The 25,587-nt window shown below is 44.2% G+C and overlaps 1 protein-coding gene and 1 non-coding gene across 2 annotated transcripts in view; one reads left to right on the top strand and one right to left on the bottom strand.

The window, feature by feature from the left end:
* Nucleotides 1–346: 346 nt before the first annotated feature.
* Nucleotides 347–506, bottom strand: LOC131913974 (U1 spliceosomal RNA). Its single transcript, XR_009380040.1, has one exon. It is a non-coding gene; the product is annotated as a U1 spliceosomal RNA (small nuclear RNA).
* A 4,805-nt stretch (nucleotides 507–5,311) lies between these two features.
* Nucleotides 5,312–25,587, top strand: part of LOC131912804 (WW domain-containing transcription regulator protein 1-like) — a 77,395-nt gene continuing 57,119 nt past the window's right edge. Inside the window, exons 1-3 of the mRNA XM_059265070.1 lie at nucleotides 5,312–5,524; nucleotides 5,817–6,052; nucleotides 6,383–6,817. Of these exons, the coding sequence (XP_059121053.1) occupies nucleotides 5,312–5,524; nucleotides 5,817–6,052; nucleotides 6,383–6,817 (884 nt within the window). The remainder of the gene's footprint in view (nucleotides 5,525–5,816; nucleotides 6,053–6,382; nucleotides 6,818–25,587) is intronic.

Raw genomic sequence — 25,587 nt, 5'->3', positions numbered from 1 at the left:
TCCTCTGCCAAATGGTTTTCCTAACAGGGTGGTTGGACTTCTCTTGAGGCTCAAATCTGTTGAAGGTGCAAAAGCATCCACCTGCCTAGGGGAAGGTTTTGGTTGGGAGGCACTGATGTAGCTTTACTCTATGGTCTCTTTGTTAAGAGAAATCTATGGCCCTGCCATATTTAAGTGGACAAGACTACTCAAAGGGAGGACTAAAGGAGGGTGGCCCACTGGCTTCAACAGGTGGTCACAACTTTTGTGTGAGTTAGGGAGGTTAAATGACTTGTCCTTTGAAGGAAGGTGGAGCCAAGTACTTCAAAGCTTCTAATTCTTTTTTTTTTTCTTCTCTTTTTTTATTAAGCGGAAAGCGAGAACACAGTACCCCACTACCACAAATGAAGCAGTTGAGTTTCTCACATTTGGGGGAAATCGTGGGGGTCAGAATATCCAGACTGCAATGGCTAGGCTTCCTTCTGGGAAAACCACCTTCGTGTTCATGGTATCTCCCCTGCTTGTGTTCTTTGGGTCAAGACACAAAATGTGTTAATTGCTTTAATTTAAAATGTTGCTTTTATTGTTGTTCGAGACTGTCTCATTCCGTAACCCAGACTAGTCTAGAAGTTTTGCCAATCCACTGCCTCAGCCTCCCAAGCATTGGGATTAGAGGAGTGAGTCACTGTTCCTGCGGGATCTCTTCTATTTTTAGACAGTTTCCTGAAGCCCGGACAACTCATGACACAGCTGAAGATGACCTTTAACTTCTGACTTTCCCCGCCTCCACCTCCCTACTCCTCCAACTGCAGGTCTGTCCTGCTAAACTGGGCTTTATGAGGTAGTGGGTGCTGAGGTGGAGAAAGTACTCTACCGAGACACAACTTCAAGCTTTGCTTATGCTTTGCTATTTGAGAGTTTCACACTTGCCTATGATGTGTTTTGATCAAATCTCCCCCATTCCCTCGTCTCCAATTCCTTTCCTTTCCCTCCCAACTTCACCTGCTCTTGTTTTAGACCCACTGACTCCACTTTGTGCAGCCTGTACGGACATGGGTGTGGGACTATCCACTAAAACTCTGTAGGTACCACATCCATGAAGAAAACTGTCTCTTCCTCCCACTGCGGCATCAACTGTCAATAGCTCCTCAGCTAGGGATAAGACTTCATGAGCCCTTCTTTCAACTATGCATGGATTTGGGCTGGCTTGCTCTTGTGCCATGCCTGGCTCTAAAGGTGGAGTTTTGTGAAGCAGGTACTATTATTTTCCTGAAACTACAAAGGAGGAATCAAAGGACTAGAGTGTGTGTCTGAGGTGAGTTGGGTAACTGAAGTAATTATACCTTTTTTTCTTTTAGACAAGGTCTTACCATGTAGCCCTGTCTGTCCTGAAACTCACAATGTAGACCAAGCTGGCCTTGAGTTCACAAAGATCCGCCTGTCTCTGCCTCCTAAGTGCTGGGATTAAAGGTGTGCACCCCTGTGCCCAGCCAAAAGAAATAGACTGTCTTAGGGTTTCTACTGCTGTGATAAAACACCATGACCAAAGTCAACTTGGGGAAGAAAGGATTTATTTCATCTTACAACTTGTAGTTCATTATCCAAGGAAGACAGGGTGGAAACTCAAGGCGGGAACCTGGAGGCAGGAATTGATGAAGAGGCCCTGGAGGGGTGCTGCTTCTTGGCTTGCTCCTCATGCTATGCTCCGTTGGTGTCTTAGCAATCAGGATCACCGGTCTAGGAGTGGCACTGTCTGCAGTGAGATGCACCCTTCCATATCAAGCATCCATCAAGAAAATGCATCACAGTCTTGCCCTCAGGCCAATCTGGTGAGGGCATTTTCTCAGTTGAGGTTCCCTCTTCCAAAATAACTCTAGATTGTGTCAAGTTTTAAAAAAAAAAAAAAAAATCAAGAAACCAGCCAGCACATCAACAACGCCATGCTGCCCTTTATAGGAGTGACCTGATAGTTGTCATTTAAGCCATTATTGTTGGAAGGGTTTGGATAACAACAAATCTTATTGAATCATCTACTATTACGTTTGTTTGTTTGTTTGTTTGTTTGTTTATTAAGTCAAGGTCTCCTTATGCTAGCCAAGCTGGCCTGGAACAACCAGCCTCAAAGTGATAGGTTCTCCTGCCTTAGCTGTCCCAGCATTTGGACTACAATGCATGCCACTGTGCCTGCCTTAAGATGATAATCTATCTGCTTATGAATGGGACACTTTGGAGTTAGCAACCATTTCAGACACTTAGGACTGTGTTCGCTGCTGTCTGTTTCTTGAGGCTTGGCAAGGAATAAAGGTTGCATCCTTGCTTAACCAATCGTAAACTGGATTCGCCCCTTTCTGAGATAAGAACCTTCATGGAGGAGCTGGAAAGATGGCTTAGTGGTTAAGGGCACCAAGTTCTCTTCCAGAAGTTCAGTTCCCAGTACTCACATGGCAGCTCACAACTGTCTGTAACTCCAGTTCCAAAGGACCTAACACCCATAGCAAAACACCAAAGCACATTAAAAAAAAAAAATAAATTAAAAAAAGAAAAGAACCTTCCTGGAATGGGACTGGCCTCCAACATCCTCCCATCAGCCCTGCAGCTTCTGAGTTAGTAACCTTCCCATCCCAGGCACACTTCCTCCAGCTCGACAGTTAATCCCTTCCCTTTTGCAAAGATTCTGCTTCTGATGGAGGGAGCCGCAGAGGCTTTCCTTCTTCCTCTCAGTCCTATGGGTGGAGAGAGGACTTGCTACGTGGTGGAGAACAACAGTTTCAGATGCCCAGAGGCAGCCAACCCTGCTTACCTCGGGAGGCTATCCGGGTGCTTCTTAAACTCCAGGTTGTGATCTCATATGGGTTGTGTAATTTATTGTGGAGCAGGGGTCATGAAAATTTGGCAACTGTAAAAGATTTCTGATGTCAGGCGGTGGCCAACATAGTGAACGCCTTTCATGGCAGCACTTGGGAGTCAGAAACAGGCAGATCACTGAGTTCAAGGCCAGCCTGGTTTACAGAGTGAGTTCCAGGACAGCCAGGGGTACACAGAGAAGCCCTCTCTCGAAAAAACCAAAACCAAAAAACGAACAAAACAAAAACAAAGTTTTTGGGACACACACACACACTGGGCCAAAAATTAATTCAAAATCAAACATCATGGATCTGAGTTGTGTTTCTGGCTGTACTTGCCTGTGTGGCATCTCGTGACTTTGCAATAGTCTTGGTTTTGAACACACAGCATGTGCACTTGGTTCCGTACACGCTGGCACACCATAGCACACCAAGGAACACTGCTTGAAATACTATTGCTCAGATTTGCATTGCAGTGTTCTTACTGGGTACACAGTGTTCTGCTTTTACAGCAACACAGTGATTTAATTATGGAAAACACAGACAGTGTTTTTCTACCATCATTCCTCAGTATGTATCATATTAGCGTACCTTTGGGTTATACTGTGTTAGAATGTTTGGTGTTAAAAATGACTGTTTGAGTTGCTGACTTGAGTTTTGTAAGAAGAAGAAATCATTAAACAAAATTTTCGTTTGGAACTAGGACAGAACTCCCAACAGTTTCTGAGAAGGCCCTAAACATACATCTGCCATTTTGTACTACACCAGACTCAGGACTAGCAATTATAAAATAAAAAAGTGAAAAATATTGAAGATGCCCTATGTCCTGCAGTATTAAACAGGTTAGTTCTTTATATAGAAACAAGCGTATTCATCTTATTTATTATTACTAGGGAATGATCCTAGGCAACCCTTCTGTCAGTGAGCTATATAGACACAACCCAAAGCATAGTTCATTGTCTTTAATGAATGGCAAAATTCTATATATACCCAGGAATTGTTTTAAAATCAATTTATGATTATCAGAAAGTGTTTGATTTGTATGTATTTTATACACCTGTATAGTTAGGGGCCAGGTAAACATTTTTTTTTTTTTTCAGGTAGAAACGGGCCATGAGTGGAAAAGTTCGCGAGACCTTGATATAAGGCTACCCTGTTTTTGCCCAGTCTGTGAGGGACCTGGAGTCACAGTTCAAGCACAGGGAACTGGACATGTAGTTCACTTTGGGATAGGATACAGTTATTCAATGCATGGGCTCAAAATTTAAAAAAAAAAATTTTATTGTGTTAGGTAGGGGCTCATGTGGAAGCCAGAGGACAGCTTTTGGAAGTTGGTTCTCTTCTTCCATCATGGGAGTGTGGACTTCGAACTCAGGTGGTCAGGATTGCCCTCAAGGGCTTTAACTAGCTGGTCCAGAGTGCTGTCCACTCTTCCATCTCTCTCTCTCTCTCTCTCTTTTTTTTTTGGTTTTTTCGAGACAGGGTTTCTCTGTGTAGCTTTGCGCCTTTCCTGGATCTCGCTCAGTAGACCAGGCTGGCCTCGAACTCACAGAGATCCGCCTGGCTCTGCCTCCCGAGTGCTGGGATTAAAGGCATGAGCCACCACTGCCCGGCGTTCTTCCATCTCTTAAAGTAAAAATTATGGAGTGGCCTTGCCTTTGTCCCTTCAACTTTTTGTTAGATAACAGGCCTCTTCTTTTTTCTATAACACTGCCCGTCAACTGTGGATTGAATTTTGACTTTATTTAGCTCTTTAACAAGGTGAGTCACAATACCTGAATTTAATACAATTCTGTAGACAAACTTGTACCCAGCCCAGGCTAAGCAAAGTGCTTTACAAGTATTGCCTCATTTGGCTTATCTAATAAACGTCTATTCGAATCTGTGGGTCGGGTAGGGGCTTCCTGGAATTTGACTTAAGAACGCGGCTACCCTTTCTTGGAGAGAGGCCGCAGGAGAGAAGGAATAGAGTTGAGCAGCTGGCAGTGGGAAGGGCAAGGCCGCCTCCCTCTTCCCGGCAGCTGTCTTACCAGGCCTGACCTCCTTTCCCCAAAGGCAGGCAGGGGTCTCCACCTCTGGCCCAAGTCCAGTCGGTGGGAGGGTGGGTGGCTTTTTCCGGGTCACTGGCACACCCTCTCTATCCTAGCCACCTGCCCGGGTTCCATCCCAGTTCCAGGCTCCCTGGAGGGACTCAGGGACATTCCAATCCTCCCACTACCCTCTTAGACGCCGCGGGAGGAGGGAAGGGGGCGCGATTGCTTGGCCCTTTTAGAACTCAGCTTTGTCTCGGCCCTTTTTCAACCCCTAGTGTCCTGATTCACCCCGTAGAGGAAACGAACGGTTGATGAAAGGCTTGAAGGTTGGTCGTTTACAACCGACTCTTTGGCGAAGCCGCATCTTCATCAACAGCGGCACTTTTTGGACACCGTCTGCGCTCTTGCAGACAATTGAAAGCCAAACCGCCAAGTTGCCTCCTCACCAGACCAAATATGGTCACAAGCGCTAAGCAGCCTTCCGTGGAAAGTCTGGCCTCGCGGGTGTCTCCCTGCGCCAGGGTGCGCCCCGGCCGGACCTCAGGCAGATCCGCGCCCCGTGCCGCGTTCCGGGTGCGGGGGCGCTCCCCTCAAGGCGAGGGCACAGCGCCCTGGGCCGACCCTTTCTGGGCCCTGGCCCCTCAACAGCGTGCCCTCCGTTATTCTCAGGCTTGGATTTTGTCCATAACCCCTTGATTTAACAGGCTTGAGCCATTTTCTCTTTGATCCCGCCCCAAGTCAGTGGTAAACTCAAAGGAATGCAGATAGAGCGCTCGGCGGGAGAGGTCGGCGCGGCGGGGCGGGGGCACGGTCTCTCTCCAGCCCCGAAGTGCCCAGCCCACCCGCGCCAGCCGGGCCGGGATGGGAGGAGGAGGAAGAGGAGGGGCATGGGGCAGGCTGGCTCCAGCCAGGAGGTCATGCATAATTCAACAGCTCCACTTTCGGCCCGCCTCTTTCCTAGGGGTGGGAGTTTGCAGCAAACTTTGTTTATGGGACAGTCCGGGAGCCTTGGCTGCCGCGCTCGTCTGCGTCTTCGCTGTTGCCTCCTCGCGCAGTGCGAGCGCCCGGGGCCGGCTCCGGGGATGTAAGAGGCCAAACCTTCGGCTGCTGGGAATCCGCTCAGGATCTGCCAGCCGGGGCCGAGTTCCAGTTCGCTAGTTCGGGAGGCACTCAGGCTCGGCTTCCCCGCGTGCCCAGGTAGCACCCGCCGCGCCCCGCACCCTCCCGGGCGCCCGGCTCTTCGGCGTCGGCGGTCCGGGCGCTTGGGGTCGGCAGTGGGTGTGTTGCTCAGGGGAGGCTGCGACAGGGCCTGATGCAGGCACCCCCATCTCCTCCCGCTGCTGCCTGCTCAGGGGAGCTTCTTGGCTGCGGGAAAGTTGCATAATCTCGGAGGCCAGGGGCGCCCCCTCCCCCACCGCTGGTCCCTCGACCCGTATCTAACTGTCTCTGCGCTCTCTCTGTCTTTCCCCGGGACCCCTCCTCTGACTTGAGCTAAAAGTTTGAACTGATCTTCCTTTTCCGTTGCAGAAAGATGAATCCGTCTTCGGTGCCCCCTTCGCTCCCGCCGCCAGGGCAGCAAGTCATCCACGTCACGCAGGACCTCGACACGGACCTCGAAGCCCTCTTCAACTCTGTCATGAACCCCAAGCCCAGCTCTTGGCGGAAAAAGATCCTGCCAGAGTCCTTCTTCAAGGAGCCCGATTCTGGATCGCACTCGCGGCAGTCCAGCACCGACTCATCGGGCGGCCACCCCGGGCCTCGACTGGCGGGCGGCGCGCAGCACGTCCGCTCGCACTCGTCGCCTGCATCCCTGCAGTTAGGCACTGGGGCGGGCGCCGCTGGAGGCCCTGCACAGCAGCACGCGCATCTCCGTCAGCAATCCTATGACGTGACCGACGAGCTGCCACTGCCCCCCGGGTGGGAGATGACCTTCACAGCCACTGGCCAGAGATACTTCCTTAAGTAAGTCAGCCGGCAGCCAAGAGGGGCATAGTTGCCATACCCAGTTCGTGGTGTGTGCGTGCGCGTGTGTATTTGAGAGACAGAGAGACTGACTGAGACTCTTCCAAGGTTCTTCAGAGACCTGCAAAGTTGGAAAAGTAGGGAGTGAGTCTCTGGGAGTTGGACTTGACTAGAAGCAGAGAGCCAATTTTTGTGATTTTAGGCCCTTAGTTCCCTCACTTAAGTTAGCTAGCTCAGAGCCGGGTCTATTAGCATAAGATAACAGGAACGCTGGGGAAACCTTGGAAGAGGAGGATCTGCCAGTGAGTAGGTGGTCTGAGTTCTTTAACCACTCAGGAAAAGCAAGCCGAAAAAGAGCACAGTGCCTAGTGGGTTTATACCTCTCCCAGCTGGTGATGTAATGACCACACAGCACAGTGATGTAATTACCAACTGCATTGTAAAGTAGTTATGGGTTGGACCAACAAATTGTGTGGAAATTGGGTCAGGAGTCTTATTATGTTACACTTGGTAACCTAGAATACCATCACCTCAGGAGTGTGCGTCGTCATCCTTTATACCACATTGTTCCAGCTTTTGGATGTAGTGAATTTTACATTAGATTCAGTTTTTGGATTAGGTTGTACAGAAAAATGTATTTTCAAATGCTGGAAGAGATTGGCATTCCTGAGGAAAAAAACAGGCTGGAACTTGACTTGTTATCAGAACCAGTGAGGCCATAGGGGTCAGGCTAGCAAAGACCTAGATGGAAGTTGGGGCAGAACGACTTGGTGCAGAATCACTTCAACTTGGCCAATCTTCACTGCCAAAAGGGGAAATGCCCACGGACTCACATCTTAAAGTTCATCTTAGAGCCCCATTTCTTCGTTGAAGTAGCCTTGTTTCAAAAAGTTCAAATGTAGTATAGCATGTACTCCTTTAAAAAAAAGTTTAACCAAACTCCTGTTTGGCATTAATCTTTGATCCTTGGATTGGTGAGGCCCTAGGAATGAGCATGTGGTGGTGGATGAGGTTTGTGCTGGTTGTCTTTTCTTCCTTCCCTATCCCAAAGCTGTTGACATCTTGTGCATATTGAGATTTAGTTTGCTGGGCGGTGGTGGCACACGCCTTTAATCTGGCACCTGGGAGGCAGAGGCAGGCGGATCTCTGTGAGATCAAGGCCAGCCTGGTCTACAAAGCAAGTTCTAGGACAGCTGGAGCTGTGACCCAGAGAAGCCCTGTCTCCAAAAACAAAAGAGATTTATTTTATTTTATGTGTGTGTGTGTGTGTGTGTGTGTGTGTGTGTGTGTGTGTGTCTGCCTGGGTGTATGTGTATGTACCACATACAGAAAGTGCCCATGGAGGCCAGAAGAGGATGTCTAATTCTCAGGAACTGGCAGTGTGAGCTGCAACCCCCTCCCCTGATTTGGGATTTGGGTGCTCAGAACTGAACCCCAGTCCTCTGCGAGAACATCAAGTGGTCTTAACCACTGAGCCATCTCTCCAGTCTCTTGGAAATGCTTTTTGTTGTTTTTAATCTTTGTTTGGGGGGTTGATGTGATGCATTGTGAAGCCAACTCAATGGCCTTTTATCACAGCTGGTGTAGACATGTGCTCAGTGCTTTGATTTCTAAATAGTGGTAGAAGTCAGGTATATGATGTATTAGCATGACATTGTGCTAAGTTTACAAAGGAAGACAGTTTCTGTAGTGCGTACATGTTCAAAATATCATTATGTATTAAGTTCACTTGGGTAAATACAGCTGTATGTATTTCACCATGACTTTTATTAACATGGACTTTGCAATAAATCTAAGCAGTCTCAATAATTTTAGATGGTCTCTTTTGGTCTCAGATGATTTTTAAATTGCTCATGAATATGAAATAAGAGCTGGGATTGCCTAATGTCTGTGGGAACATAGACAAAAATGGCCTCTAAATAAAAACAAATTCTTTTCTACATGTCTTTTTAAGTGGTTAAAGTTGTGATTTAGGGCAGAAATAGGAGTTAGCCTTGTGTCTAGAGAAAGTTGCTGGGACCTGTTTCTGTGCACCGTGAAGCTCCGGGCACTCCTCCAGCTAAACCAGAGTGCTCCTTCATTTCATTCTGAGTAGCCAGTGGAGTGTAAATAGTAGGCTGGCATGACCTGATGCCATCCCTGGAAATTTCTAAGCTAAGTGACTAAGAGAATTTAGGGAATTATGTTTTTGGTGAGTGTTGTCTTGTAGAATAAGCAATCTGCCCAGAATCCTCCATGTCTTTTAGACCTTTGCTTGAAGTTTGAATAAGGTAAATGTTCTGTGTCACATTTTGATTTCTTGAACTCGATTTCTCTTGAACTCTTGGTCTATTACTCAGCTTTATCATCTGTAAATGGGGCTAGCAGAAGAATCCCTTTGTTGACTATGGGGAGCCCAGGTTTGTATCAGTCAGAAACCAAAGGAATTTAGAATTGACAAGGATCAGTTTGAGGGTTTTAGTGGCTTTTGTGTTTCATTTTATTTTTTTTTTTGGCTAGAGGAGGCTGAAGATGTGATTTGGCAGAAGTCATGTTATCTGACAGAAGACTCTGTCAGAAATGATTTCTCCATCTATTTTGAAGCAGATGTTCTTTTCCCTTTCTAAAGACCGCCCTTTTGCTTATGTCACTAACACAGCTGAACAGTGGCTTTGGGGGAAATGGAGCCTAGTCCTCTAAGGGGCTTTTACCTGTCTTTTGTCATTTTCTTAGGTAAGCTAGATTATTCCTAGGTATGTGACATCATCGCTTTCTTTTTTTCTTTCTTTCTTTTTTTTTTTTTTTTAAAGCAGGGTCTCACTTTGTAGCCCTGGCTGGCCTCCCAACTCACGGATTTGCCTGCCTGTGCCTCTGAGTATTGGGATTAAAGGCAATCCTTTCTGTTTCTTCTTAAAGGTTGCTTTTTGGATAGTCACACCTTTTCTCTGGTGTGGCTACCTTTAAGGTAGAGAGGCAAAGCGGAAACCTGGTGATCCCTCTAAAACTCTGAGTCCACCCGAATGCAGCCTGGCTTGGTACTGAACCCACTGAGGACTTTTTTTTTTTAAAGCTTATTTTATCGATACCTGAGAAGGTCAGAGTTTCCAGATTCAGTTGTGGGCAGCCCAATATATATGCTGGGAACCCCAGTGAGTGCTCCGGGAGAGCAGCAAGCATTCGGCTTCCCTACTGAGATTATCATTTTATTTTTAAATTTCTGATTATAATGGAATACATGGTTTTTGTGCATGTACCATAAAACAGAGTTATAAAGAAAATGATGACCTTCAGTTAACTTTCAGTCTTTATTCTATAAATGTTATTGTAGAAAAGTAATAATTCTGTTAGAGAAAACTTTCTCCTACTCTTACATACAATAACATTGCCCATTCTTATTAGTAATTGCCATATTTTACTTTTTTTTTTTTTGGTTTTCCGAGACAGGGTTTCTCTGTGTAGCTTTGCGCCTTTCCTGGAACTCACTTGGTAGCCCAGGCTGGCCTCGAACTCACAGAGATCCGCCTGCCTCTGCCTCCCGAGTGCTGGGATTAAAGGCGTGCGCCACCACCGCCCGGCTTTTTTTTTTTTTTAATAATACAGGGTCACATGATGTAGCTGTGGCTGGCCTGGAACTCCTGCCTGTCACTGCCTCCTAGGAGCACTCGGATTAAAGGCACGGTCACCAAACCCGGCCTTTTCTGATATGTATGTTAAAATACATTTTGTTAGTCAAACTTCTTCACGCTGGCCACAGATCTATTAGTGTACAGTCGTCTTTGGTTGAACAACAGTGATTTCCTCGATCCTCGGTGCTCACGGATAAGAACCATTAAACTTAAAAATTGTATCTGTAGTTGATTAGGTTTCCTCTTTAACCCTCAGGGATAGACTCTGATAAGGTAGGGAGAGCATAGTTCCTTACACTAGTTTTTTTTTTTTTTTTTCTTCTGAGTTTGTTGTTTACATGTTGTTTGCCTGTTAGTCGTCTTTTTTTTTTTTTTTTATTTGCTTTTTTTTTCAACTTTTTTTTTTTTTTTTTTTTTTAAAGTCGGGGTCTCGTGTATCCCAAGCTGTTTTCAAAGGCTGAGAATTACCTTGAACTTGTGATTGGTATTCCAGCCTTCCCTCCCGGAGTGCTGCTGGGATTTCAGGCACGTGCAACCATGCCTCATTTATATTGTTGAACCCATGGTTTCATGCATCCTAGGCAACACTCTATCAGCTGCACTGCCAACCCAGCCAGTTTGTCTCTTTTGGTAGACTGTCCCATTCTTTAAGTCGGTGATGTATGGCTGACTGCTGGTTCTTACAGGTTGCCTGCTCACAGGGACCTTCCATATTACCGGAGCCAGGAACCTATGACCCGAATTTGTGCTTTGTCTAAATGGTGGTGAGACAGGATCTCACTGTGCAGCCCTGGCTATCCTGGAACTTGTTCTGTAGGTCAGGCTAGTCTTGAACTCACAGAACTCTGTCTGTCTCTGTCTTCTTATTGCTGGGGTTAAACTGGTGTACCAATAGACTCATAAATTCTTTCTTCTTAAGATTCGCTGTTACCAATTTTTTATTTATTGCATGTGTCTGTGTGACTGCCCTGTGTGTGCTGGTTCTCAGAGGCCAGAACAGAATGGCAGGTTCCTTGGCGCTGGAGTTAGGGGCAGTTGTGAGCTGTGAGAGTTAGGAACTAAACTTGGGGCCTCTGGAAGAGCAGCAAGTGCTCTTAACCACTGAGCCATTTCTGTAGCCATTCATAATTCTTAAAGCTGAGAATCCACAGTCAACATTTCTATGATTTTAATTCTGTAAATGATTAATTTCCTTATATATTAGTCAAAATTGGATTTTACGTATTTATTGCTTTGGTTTTTTGAGACAGGGTCTCTCACTATACAGCCTTTGCTGGCTGAGAACTCAGTCTGTGTAGACCAGGCTGGCTTTGAACTCAGAGATTCAGCTGTTTCTGCCTCTGAGAGCTGTGACTAAAGGTGTGCACCACTCAGCTGGCATAGACTGAATTTTCAACTAGCACTTGTGTCTGACATTATAAATCCTTAACCAAACAAGAGAATATATCCAACCCACAATGAAATGGATTTTCTTCTTACTCTTCATTGATTAAATTTACATCCCCTCTCCTTCATATTTTGACCATAATTTTTTGAGACATAGTCTCATTCTGTAGCCCAGGTTGGCCTCAAATCCATGATGATCCTCCCATTCAGTCCCTGAGAATTTGGATTATAGCTTTGAGTGACCATGCTAGGTTTCTGATCATAATTCTCTTTCTTTCTTCCTGAGGGAAAACTTTTTATTTTTTTATTCAATTACTATATATTAATTCTATGGAAGAATTGTTTTCATTATGACATTTTCATACATGACTGCCATGTCCTGTGATCATATTTACTCCCCATTACCTCTCTTGACTTCCCATCCCCCTGATCCTCTTCCCCAGCCAATCTCTCTTCGACTTTCATGTCTTTTTTTTTTTTTTTTTGAGACTCAGTGAATTTCACTGGGGTTGCTTACATGTATTCGGGAGGGGTTATTAATAGGGCATGAGGGCCTTACCAGTGATGACATCACTCCCTCCCCAGCAACCATTAACTCCTAGTATCCCCTCAGGGAGAGATTGGCCCTCATGAGCACCACCCTCTAGCAACTGGTGACTTCCTTTAAATACTCAGGGAAGGTGGACCATGATTTTCTGAATGATTTTTTTTCTAGTATATCTAAGTAACTTTTAATGTGTTTGTGTATTATTTGCCCTTATGATCTTAGACATATTTGGTGCTCTGTCTAGTCCTTCTGGGTTCTACCACTGTGCTATGTAATCAGTGTATTGTGTAAAGATTTGAATCCATGAGTGGGTGAGGTCTTACAGGGCTTCAGATAGAGGAGTCCTTATAGATCCTGTAAAGGATGAAGGGGAGTAGTCAGAAAGGCATTAGGAAATGTTAAAAAAAAAAAAAAAATGCCTGGAAGCCAGGAAAGAGCATGTCTAGAAGGAGGAAGGAACCTAGATATGCCTAGGGAACATACTCCTCACTGAGTCCACTCTCTTGGGCTATGACAAAGACTGGAGCCTGAGGTACTAGATCATATGCTAACCTAGTAATTTAATTTTAGAAAAGAGAAAAATGAAGATTTCAGGTAGGTGTAGGCAACACATTCTCTTACAGCCCTGCAAATATTCTTTTCATCTCTAGTGTCTCTGACACGGAGGGATTCTCTCACTTTATAGGTTTAATGCTTTGTGGAGAGACCTTCCATTTGCTTAAGCACTTTCCTAAAAAGAGATCTGAAATCAGTGTTTTTTGTAACTAAGTTACAAGATTTGAATTTGGGGCCTGGAGAGTTGGCTCAGTCTTTAAGAGCACTTGCTGTTGTTGAGAAGGGCCCAGGTTTAAGTCCCAGCACCCACATGGAGACTCACACCTCCTAGGGCACCAGACATGCTTGTGGTGTACAGACAGACAGACAGACAGACAGACATGCCGACAAAACACTCATAAAATAATAAAAATAAATCTAAAAACAAGATTGGAATTCAAGTATTACCTTAATTGGTACCATAATCAATTGTCCTGGCCTCCATTCTCAGTTTTGGGCCAATCGTTGTTAGTTTGTAGCATGTGGGACTGCTATTGTTGGGGTGTCTCATACTAAATAGCCATAAAGCCGTAAAATAGCAGATTATGTTGGAGAGTATCATTTATAAGTTTATAATTCTGGAACTCTAACGGTAGTTTTGGGGGAGGGTTTGTCTTTCCTGTGTTTTTGTTTTTGTTGTTTCTCAGAACTCACTAGTACTTGGCAAAGGCCATTCTGAGATTAGTGCAAGTAAATTCTCCAGGCTATGTTTTATTCTATCAGACTGAGTTTGGTTACATTTTATAGTTAAAGCTTACATTGTGGTTAAAAGGCTGTTTCATGGAGCTGGCCAGATGGCTCAGCTTTTAAGAACACCGACTGCTTTCCAGCGAGGACCCATGCTGGATTCCCAGCACCGTATGGTGGCTCACAACTGTAACTACAGTTCCAGGGGATTCTCCTCTGGCCTCTAGGGGTACCATACATACGTGCAAGCACATAATAATGATGTTAATGATAATGATAATAATGATAATGATAAGCAATTATTTGCTACATTTTGCCAATTTAGGAGCAACTGAGAACCGTGTTACAGGTTTGGGATTTGTATAGACATGAATTTAATCAGAGGGGTTAGGGTTCGTAAAGGAGGCAGTTACCTTCTGTTCATGATGTTCCTGAAGTTTCCTGTTTTTGTTTGTTTGTTTTGAGACAGGGTTTTTCTGTGTGTAGCACTGGCTGTCCTAGAACCCGCTTTGTAGACCAGGCTGGCCTTCAAAGAGAGATCTGCCTGCCTCTGCTTTTTGAGTGCTGGGATTAAAGGTGTGTGTCACTATGGAGTCTGGCTCTGAAGTTTTCTGAACACAAATTCTAGAGTGCAGTTGTCCCCACTTGATGAGTCTTTGTTTTATGTAGTGTGTGAAATATATGCCCATGTATGTGAAGCTTTGGGAAAAGTATAGATTTTTTTAAAATTGTATCATCTAATGCATATTTGGCTAACTTGTGCAATTTATCATAACATCCAGCCATGAATTTACATTGGAAAAACTTGAAGAAATGAAAACTAGTGATCAAGTAAGGAGAGGCTGCTGGGAGCTTAAGTTATAACTAAGTGTAGTATTTCTTTTTCTGTTTTTTTTCCCTCTAGTCTTTAATAAAATTATCCCATTGGCGGTGTGAGGCAAGTTCAGCTTGAGTTACTGATGTAGCGGTGTGCAGGTGAATGTGGTGAGGGTGGGCTCTGGCCTCGTGGACAGCTCTAAAGGAAGGCCTCAGGACTGTGGTCCCCTCGGGACACAGCGCAGCCGCTGTTCTTCATGTGTCTGTTGCTGGAATTGAGTCACTACTGACCAGTGAGGATGAAAGAGCTCTTACACAGTAGGGCAGAGTGCAGTGTTGGGGTTCGTTATGGAAAATGGGGTGTCAGTGTTCAACAGATGACTTTCTGTGACGCTTTAGCCTGAATCTGACAGGTGTTCTCAGTTATGTGCTGTTGCAGCCTTCTGTAATTATTAGCCATAGTGATGTGAGTCAGGTGGTGTTGCCCCAGCGCTCTTCCTTAACCTGTTAATTGGCCAGTCCTAGTTAATTGGTTGAAAACCTCTAAAGGACGCAGAGTTCCCGGTTTCACGTGCATCAGGATATCCAGCTTTACCTCATAGGTGGGCAGGGGGCTCCAGGACAATTGTCTATGCATGCCTTAAAGCAAAGTGTCATGATGGAGTTTGAGTAGTTTCTACAAGGTCCTTCTTAGGCCTGGTAAACATCTTGGGTGATTCATGCCTACTGTATGGAACCTAGGATTGAGAGCTGCAGGAAGAAAGGATTATAAACTTGCACATGAACATGGAGGTATAAATTATTGTCATGGAATTATATCGGCTGAAAAGATCTTATGTACTGATACTTATCATAAATGAATTGTTATTACATTTATTTTCTTCATAACCACACCTTGCCTGTCCCACACTGTGAGTGGAACTTAGGACTAATTACAGGAATTGGTTTTCTCTTCATCATGTGGGTCCCAGGGACTGAATTTAGGTTGTCAGGAGTGGTGGCATGTGCCTTTACCTGCCGAGCCGTCTTGCCAGGGCCTAGATGTAGCTGTACATGTTAAAATATACATGTAGATATATTCAGAGACAAAAATTATTTTTTAGCCGGGCGGTGGTGGCACATGCCTTTAATCCCAGCACTCGGGAGGTAGAGGTAGGCGGATCTCAGTGAGTTCGAGGCCAGCGTGGTCTACAAAGCGAGTTCCAGGAAAGGCACAAAGCTACACAGAGAAACCCTGTTTTGAAAAACAAAAAAAAAAAACAAAAAAAACAAAAAAAAATTTTTTTTATACCAACGCATTGTTGCACTAAAGAAAAATCAGGTTTTTAAAACATTCATGTAGAAGCTCATATTTAAATTTTGGTGAAATGTCCTTTTAAAATTTATTTTCATTTTTTAAAATTTGAAAACAGATTCTTTTCTCATACAATATACCATGATTGTTTCTCTTCCCTCTACCCCTCCCAGTTCCTCCCCCTTCTCCTCCCCTCCTGATTCACTCCTTTTCTGTCTCATGAGAAAAGATCTAAGAGATAACAACATGACAAAATAAAATATAGTAAGATGAAGCAAAAACTATCATCGAAATTGGTCATAGCAACTGGAGGAAGTTGCAAGGGTCCCAAAAGCAGGCACAAGAGTCAGAAACACACTCAACACACTCATTCTCACAGTCAGGAGTCCCATAAAAATACTGCACTAATAGCTATAACATATTCACAGGGGACCTGGTGCAGATCCGTGTTGGCCCTGTGCTCGATGGCTTCAGTCTCTGAGTTCATATGCTCCCTGCTTACTTGATTCAGAGGGCCTTGTTCTCCTGGTGTCCTCCATCCCCTCTGGCTCTTACAATCTTTCTTCTCATTTTCCTGGAGATTCTCTGAGCACTGAAGGGAGGGATTTGATGGAGACCTCCAATTTAGACTGTCTCTCTGCATTATGGCAGGCTGTGGGTCTCTGCATCTGTTCCCATCTGCTACTGGAGGGAGGAAGTCTCTCTGGTGATGGCTGGATGAGGTACTGATTTATGAGTGTAGCAGAATATCATTAAGAATCATTGATTTTTTTTTTTTTTAAGACCAGTACTGTTTGGTTTTACCCTAGGTCTGGGCTGTCTAATCTCTGATTCTTGGATACCCAAACAGTGTTGGGTATGAGTGTCTTCTGGTGGAGTGGACCTTAAGTCAAATCAGACATTGGTTGACAACTCTTACAGGTTCTGTGCCACCATTGACCTAGCATATTTTGCAGGCAGGACAGATGGTAGGTCAAAGGTTTTGGGGCTGGGTTGGTGTCCTCACTTCTCTTTTGGTAGCCTGCAGAGTACCCTTCTCACATCAAAGACACTAGACTGTGGGAACACCTGGGTGAGGGCTCTAGGCACCTCCGACTTCTCCTTGTTCAGTAAGTTGTGTGAGTGTTGTTCCCAGCAATGCCCACCGCCCCACCCCCACCCCAGCTTTCAGTTGCAGAGAGCAACCCTTTGTCTTAGCAACAGCCTGTGTTGTTTTTGGGTTTCTATGGTATCCCCTTAGTCAACAACTCATTTGAATGCAACAGTTCCATCAGTGGAAGCCTCGCCTGGCTACAAGAGATGTCTAGTTAAGACTCCATATCCCCCATTGCTAGGAGTTCTTATTAGAAGCATCTTCATGTATTTTAGGAAGTTTCCACTGCACTAGGTTTCCATACCATCCTCCAAATGCCCACCCAATTCTAGCCATCTCTCCCTGCACTCTCTCTCTCCCACCTTCTATTCCCACCTGCCCCCAGTCAGCCCATAAAATCTATTCTATTTCCCCCTTCCAGGTCCCACTGTGTCATGCTGGCTGGCCTAGAACTCACCATGTAGACAAGGCTAATCTCAAATTGGAATTCACCTGCTTTTGCCTCCGATTGCTGAGATTAAAGGCATGGAAGGGGATCAAATTCAGATCCTTGGGCTTGGCAGTAAGCACATCTTGCTTGCTCCCAGAGTGGTTTTTAAATGAGACAGTCTCTTTACAAAGCCCACTGTCCTGGAACTCACTATATAAACCAGGCTGGCCTTGATCTCACAGAGCTCCTGAATGCTGACATTAAAGCTGTGTTCCACCATGCCTAGCTCAGAGCTACTACTCCCCCCGCCCCCCCAGACAAGGTTTCTCTGTAGCTTTGGAGCCTGTCCTGGACTAGCTCTGTAGACCAGGCTGGCCTCAACTCACAGAGATCCACCTGCCTCTGCCTCCGGAGTGCTGGGATTACAGGCATGCGCCACCACCGCCCGGCCAGAGCTGCTTTTTATTAGAACCAAATTATTAGACCAAAAGTAGTTCTTTGGCTGGAAGCAAAACTTGTCATCTGTCATTTTAAGTTCACAGTGGTATAAGTGGTGCATTCTAACCTTTATCCATAGACAAAGTGGTGGTTTATGAAGATGAGCAGGGGCAAGCTGTAGATACTTTAATGAGTCATCCAGGATGACTGTGAATGTGAGAAACAGTTCTGGTTGTTTGTGCTTGGCAGTCTGAATGGGCTTTGAGCATGAGGAGAGATTGCATGAAGTTATAAATGGTTGATTTTTTTTTGAATAGCCTTAAGGGGATTTTGTAAGAAAAGTGGCATGATTCTTGTGAAAAGTGGGCTATGTGAGTAAGGGAGACCCAAGAAGCTGTGTCAGGACCCTTGTACTTACTGTCATGAATTTTCCAAGCTAAATTTTTGGGAAAGGTGGGGAAATTAAGATAAGCTTAAGCAAGTGTGTGGAAATAGAAATACTTTTAAAAGTCTTGAGGTGTTTTGTAGATAGCCTTTGTTACAGGATAGATCATCATTGCTGCCTGGGTATGCTGCAGGATAAAAGAGCTTCCTTGAAGAATGAATGATTGTGTCTTTAAAAACATTTAAACACCAGCTTGTTGTCCAGACCTAAACACCTTGAAATCAGAACCGTGGCCGTGTGTCTTAAGGTCCCACTGCGTGTTGGCTCCTCCTGACAAGCTCCATGAAGCAGGTGATTGCAAGCTAAGACTGCTTCTTTTGCAGGTATTGTCCGGCTTTGTTCTTAAGCGTGACGCTTTGGTTTGCTTCTTGTCTGGAGCCTGCTTGGATGAATTAAAAAAAAAAAAAAAACCTGTTTGTTTCACCCATCAGCCAACTGGGCCTTACCCATAATTCCTGAACTTTGATTATGGGGGTTATTATTGGACAAGAGTGTCTTTGTCAAGGAGCATGTTTAATACTCTGGGGTCTAGCGTGACTAGCGGATATAAATTGTATGGAAGTAATTAAATGTGAAGGAAATGTCATGTGGGCTGAATTTAAATGTACAGACTTTGTGGCACTGATTTTGATTTTTTTCTTTCTTAAACTTATACCAAAAAGGATGGAAAGAGAAAAATAAAGGTTCAGAGAGTTAGAGTTAGGGAAGTAGATACAGAGACTGCACTTGTCCTGTGTCTTCTGGTTAAAATCTGAAGTCAAGGGTGGGTATTATGTGAATGCCATTGCCCTTCATGTGAACCCTTTGAGTCCAGATGCCAGGGAACTCGCTGTGCTTGGGAGTGTGAGCCTCTTCCCAGCCAAGTATCTTATCTCCACATATCTGTGTATCCAGCAGGGGAGTGGGTTTTTTTACGTTATAACACAGGCTTGGAGGGAGCTGTATAAATGATGCCTGTTTCTCCAGTTTTTGCTCCATATACTGCATAGAAAATGTCACAAGCTTCATACAGGGGGTGGGGAGGGGGCACTCTTTCGATTTCTGGGCAAGAGTTGTGCGTTTCTCTCTTTGCATGGGATGTCCTCTGCCTCTGTGATTTTTTTTTTTTTTAAGACTTAGCCCACTCCATCTCCTCTCTAACACCATAGTGGACTAAACAAGTAGAAAGCCTCTCCACCCCTCCCAAATCCCCATAGTAATTTAATCTGTACCATGCAATAGTTGGCCATTAAAATGTTGTGTAATGCTTATTGTCCAAAGAATGGGCTTAATTTCCCTGACTTGCCATCTGAAAATATGGACTGGGTGTTATGTTAGCTTTAGCTTCATGCACACTGATGCGAGGAGATACAGTGTTGCCATTGAATGTTTTAATTTTGTGTGTGTGTGTGTGTGTGTGTGTGTGTGTGTGTGTGTGTATGCGTGTATGCGTACATGTGTACATGACTTCAGTGCCCAGGGAGGAGGCCAGAGGCATTGGATCCCTGGAGCTTGAGTTGTAACAGTTGTAAATGACCTCATGTGGGTGCTGGGAGTTGAACTCAGGTCCTCTATAAGAGCTTTTAACTGCTAAGCCATCTTGAAATCATCACAATGTTACCGGACGGTCAGAGGTGGAAATGGACACATTTAGGTTTGATGTAATAGTACAGGTTTGCTTTGCAGTTGAGTTTGGTCATAGTAGACTCCCCTTGTCTGCCCTGATGGAAGGTCCTTTATGATTTATTTTCATTCTTTATTTGTAAATTTCTGTGGATAAGGATAAAATGTTGACCACTTTGTATTTCTTGAGTACTTACTTTAAAACGCATATATATATATCATATATATATGTTATATATATATGGGATTCAATTAATAATTCTTGAAATAAATTCAACTGATTTTTCACTTCTTTTGATCATTGATAACTTTCCAGTTGATATTTGTTGAACTCATTTTGTATCCACTGTGCTCAGCATAGTAGGTGTATATACAGTAGATTTCATTCTGTAATATGTTCTATTATTCTTGGTTATTTCTTTTCTTTTGTTTTTTTAAATTTTTTAGTTTACTTTTATTTTATGTACATTGGTGTTTTGCCTGAAGGTCAGATCTTTGAGTTACAGACAGTTGTTAGCTGCCTTGTGGGTGCTGGGATTTGAACCTGGGTCCTTTGGGAGAGCAGTTTGGGAGAGCAGTCAGTGCCCTTAACCACTGAGCCATCTCTCCAGCCCGGTTACTTATTTTCTTGTCTGACCATACATTCTAAGACCTCCTCAGACAGAACAATGAGGATCCAAGAGAGAAAACATTGCTGTGACTAACACATTGTGCACATCCCTTCCCAGATCATTTTCATGCTCTGTTGGTGGAAATTTACCACGCTAACACTGCAGCTTTCACAGACTCTTGCAATTGAAACTTCCTAGCAGAGCTGGAGAAGGCAATTTTTGTTTCAAGAGACTTTTTTCAGGGTGTGAAGTAAATGGGAATTTGGGATCTTTGCTGTAATTAAGCATATTAACTTTGTCAATAGTGAGCATATAATATGTCAGAGAAGCTAGTCAGTCTTGAATATTAAACACAGACTCAAGTTCACTCTTGGTGGACTAACACCACCCATAAATAAACTTGAAAGGAAATTTAGTCAGATAAACCCCGGAGAGACTGTACTCCTGGGAACACCCTATTCTAAATCATATATTCATCATTACTATTTTCATGTAGAGATTCCCTTGAGATGTTTATTCCTAACATGTCCTTGAAGATCATATAGACTGGCCCAAGAATACCTCCATCCACTGAGCTACCTTGTTGCCTCTCTTCATCCTTTTTTTAAGGGAGAGTTTGATATCCAAAGACAAGAGACTCAACAAGTTTAGTTGCTAAATACATATTGTATTTGCACGATAGTTTACATTTATTTATTTTTAGTTCTTTTTATTTTAAATGTGTGTTTGTGTGCATGTGCACATACATGTTCAGGTATTCATGATGGATGGACTTTGGTAAGGAATAGTCATTATTCTGTTTGTTACTCTTTTTCTCTCAGAGGCCCACCCTCAACGATCAGGGGTCAGGCTTATTCTTTCTAGAACCCAGGAATGAATAACTGTGGACTGGAGACTGAAAAGGGATCTTTTGATGGGTGACAGTGAGGCTTTCCTTGCTTCTCCCATTGTCTTCAGGAGCTGGGTCTCCTAGTTCCTGAGACACCTGTACATTGGTTTATCAGACAGAAACCTCACTCTATGCTGTGCACTTATTTATTTATTCATTAATAAAAACTTTCGTTTAGACAGCATTTTACCATGTAGCTCTGGCTGGCCTGGAACTCACTCTGTAGACCAGGCCGGCCTTGACCTCATAAAATCTACTTGCCTCTGTCTCCTGAGTGCTGGGATTAAAGATGTAAGCCACCCTGTCTTTACACACTCTTTTTAATACTTTCCATATTTAATCATCCCAAGAATGGTGTGACTGACTTTATTCTCATTTTACTCAAGAAATCAATACAGAGAATGTTTAACTTGGCCAAATGTTTAACCCTGGACCTGGCTGCCCTTTTCCATCCAGTAGGCCTTGACATGGTTGGCTTCACTGTCTCTCCTCTTCAGGATCTCTTCTTTCCTTCCTGGTTCCCCATTCCTGTTGCCTCCACCCTAGTGTGACTCGGTTGTTCCTTTGTAGGCTGTAATAGCCTATACTGGACCTTGGTTCCATGTACGTCATGACTAGACACTCCCATCCCATTGTTCTCTAGTGTCAGTGAAGTCCTATCCTATCAGCGCTGACCTTCCGACAGGCTTCTCACCCTTTCCAATGTGAACACTCTGCCCTGCTCATCCAGGCTCACTGTTGGCTGGCCCCTGAGTGGTGCTTGCCTCCTTCCACCTCTTGTCTGATCTTTTATTCAGTGCATTCTATCATCTAGGTCCATCTAGGCTTTATTTCCTTCCTGATTGCTCAGCTTTTAGGGTCTTTGCCTCCCCTGAGTCTAATGCTAAAGGTTGTAGAGCATAATTTCATTATCTCAGACTTAAAAGTCCAACTAGGGGGGTTGGGGATTTAGCTCAGTGGTAGAGCGCTTGCCTAGCAAGCACAGGCCCTGGGTTCGGTCCTCAGCTCCGGAAAATTAAAAAAAAAAAAAAAGTCCAACTAGATTTATGTCCTTTGGGCTCATGCCTGGTCCAGCACTGAGGTGGGCTTCCTGGAAGGGCACTGAGTAGTGGGGCCAGTGGGCACAGTACTTAGTACACACGGATTTGGACCTGACTATTGGGTTTGTGGCTTGATTTCCTCATCCTTGAGTGAGGAACTTGAAGGAGATGTTAGCCAAGGTTTCCTTTAATTTTATTAGTGGAGTTTTAAAATATTTGTTGATATGTGGTTTAAATAACGTGTAATTTCTGTAAAGTGTATAATTCACCATTTCTAGTGTCTTCGCAGAGACTTGCAGCTATCAATTTTAGAACATTTTCATTACCACGGAGAAAGCCCCTACTAGCTGAACAACTCTAAGCTATCCCCTTCTCTAGCCCCATGGCCACCCCATTCCTTTGTCCTTCCTGGCTTTAAACAGTCACTAATCTGCTTTATGTTTCTCTACGTTGGCTTCTTCTGGCCAACTTGTGAAAATGGAAGCCTGCAATTGTGAGCTTTGACAAGTTTCTTTTCAAGGCTCCTCCATGTAGCACGCAGAAGCAGTACTTCATTCCCCTTGTAGCTAAATGATAATGCCTCGTACTGGCTTATTGTAAGCAGATGAATGTTGCTAATGTGTTCATCTGGTGATCTGCTGGTGAATATTTGGGTTGTTTCTTTTGGCAATTTCTTCTGTTTTTGAGAGAGAAGTGGCCTCTTCCTTCTCTTCAGTGGTTTCTATGGTTGCCAAGTGCAGTTTCCATTCACTGCTTCAAGCGTAGGAATCTGGGCCTCATGGTGGTGTGTGCGCAGTGTGGATAGACAGGTCGGATACTCGGCCGTCAGCAGCAGCAGAGAACAGTCAGGGAGTACTCATGAGTTTTGGAGTTAGCCATTCCGGCTTGAATCATGGTTCTGCCACTGAATGAGGTTACATAACCAGCAGGCTCTCATTTCCTTGTTTGTAAGGTGGAATCTACTTTGACTGTTTCCTTAGAGTCAGAGCTGTGCTAGAGAGGGTTTTGAGCTCAACCCCTGCAGAAGGACCTTACTAAGGCTGTAAAAACAAGTAAGTGTGTAAGTAAATACATACAAGTTATAAAATGAGTGCTTCAAGTTGTCACGTTTAATACAGTACCTTCAGCCTTCCCTCCCAAACCACGTCAGTGGGCAGGTTGGACTTGCTTATTTTTTATTCGTGTGCGCGCGTGCGCGCGTGTGTGTGTGTGTGTGTGTGTGTGTGTGTGTGTGCGCGCGCGCGCGCTGTGTGAGTTTATGTGCATTCCGTGAGTGAAGGTTCCGGTGGAGGCCACAAGAGGATGTCATACCTGCTGGAACTGGAGTTATAGGCAATTGTGAGCTGTCATGTAGGTGTTGGGAACCAAACTAGGTTCCTCTGCAAGAGCAGCAGAATACGCTCTTAACCACCAAGTCGTCTGTCTAGCCCCCTCATAGCCCTTCTTCAGCTTTGTCTAGTTTTATGTTCTGGCCATTGCATCAGGCTATTTGAGAATGACAGGTATCCCCTGTTCTTTGAAAAGATACAGAGGGTGCATGTTTTATTCTTTATAGGGACAAGATGGGTTGCTTCCTTTGTAGGCTTTTCTTAAAGGTTGTTTTATAGGGTGCTGGTCACTCTGAGCTTACTTATGTGATTAAAAATTTTTTTAAAGTAATTTTTGTACTTTGTGAGATTGTAATATATTGCATCATCTTTCCCTCCCCTTTCATCCCTCTGAACCCTCCCATGTACTCTTCCCCTTCTTTCTTTCAAATTCATGGCCTTAAGAAAAAGTTTGTGTGTGTGTGTGTGTGTGTGTGTTTATAAATTTTGTCTTTTTTTTTTAAAAAAAAAAAAGACAAGGTCTTACTATGTAGTCCTAGCTGGCCTAGAACTTGCTATGTAGATCAGACTGGCCTCAAACGAACTCACAGAAATCTGCTTGCATTTGCCTCCTGAGGGCTGGGATTGTGGGATTGAAGGTTTGGGCCGCCACGCCGGCTGTATATTTGGGGTTTGCACATGAAGCCTGAAATACAAGCGCCCCCTCCCCCCATAATTGGTTGAATGAGAGATGAAGCGTTCATTTGACCCAAACTATTTGTAGCTTGGTGTTTGTAACAACCACTCTGGGTAGAGTTGTTAGGAAACTGAAGAAATTGTAAGGAATCCTTGAGATTGCAATTTCAGAGTTTAGGTAAAGCCTGCGTGCACACACAGGTCAACCATTTTTAAAAATTATTTTACACTAAGGTTTTAGATGGAAATGCATATAATTTTTATATTTACAGTCACAGGTCTTTTGAGAGAACGGGGAATAAGGTTTTTGGTTTTTTTCTTTAAAAAAATTATAAATCCAAATAGCTTCTACCTTCATACTCTTAGGTGGATAAAAAACTGAGTTGGGTCTGTGAGTCTTGAGTCTCTTCTGTCCTGGACCGAGGCTCATAGGATAGGTCCTGCCTGACCTCCTGTGCAACTGGTTTGGCCTATGCACAGGAACTGTGAGAAGGTCATTTCCTGGTTGAGTGTATTTTGTGTAGGAGATGCTGACAAAAGAATATCTTCAAGTCTGTCATTCCCACCGCTGGATTGTGACCCTTTGGAATGAAATAGAGTTTAGAGACGAGGAGGGAATTAGTAAGGGGCATTTCATTTGCTTCCTCTTAATGCAAGCTGCGTCCGAACAAGTGGCTGACGTGAGAATGGACATCACTTACAGGGTGACCTTTGGGCCACTTGGTCTCTCTCTGTCTTGGCCCTGCAAAAGGAAGGCTTAGTCATGGAGTCCTTAGCCATTCTCATTACCTTAGGCTTAGGCACCATGAGTCAGCTTCCCATTGTTCCGCTCTGGAGGTTCCCTGATTTACATGTAAACTCCTGTTCTCCTGCCCAAGAGGGTTCAGGCATGTGACCAGAGCATCACCAGGAGTAGCAATCCTTGGCCTTGCATTTCTGGCTCACATAGAGCCTAGCAGGAGCACTCCAGTCTGCTTGAAGAGCAAGAGGGAATTTTTAGCATCCTGTTGTTTTGTCCATAAATGAAGGCGTAGTTTATCAATACAAAAGGGGAGTAGAAATTTTTAGAATTTTATCTTTTGCTACTGACCTAAATAGCCGGGACTTTTGTCTTTTTTTTTTTTTTTTCTTTCTTTCTTTTTTTGTTTTGTTTTTTTGGGACAGGATTTCTCTGTGTAGCCCTAGCTGTCCTCGAATTCACAGAGATCTTCCTGCCTCTGCCTCCTAAGTACTGGGATTAAAGATGATATTACCAATCTTTATATTACCAATGTTCACTTTCAGAGCTGG

The sequence above is a fragment of the Peromyscus eremicus genome, chromosome 6, assembly GCF_949786415.1.
Source record: "Peromyscus eremicus chromosome 6, PerEre_H2_v1, whole genome shotgun sequence".
Classification (NCBI taxonomy): Eukaryota; Metazoa; Chordata; class Mammalia; order Rodentia; family Cricetidae; genus Peromyscus; species Peromyscus eremicus.
This window is presented reverse-complemented; position numbering and strand designations above follow the sequence as displayed.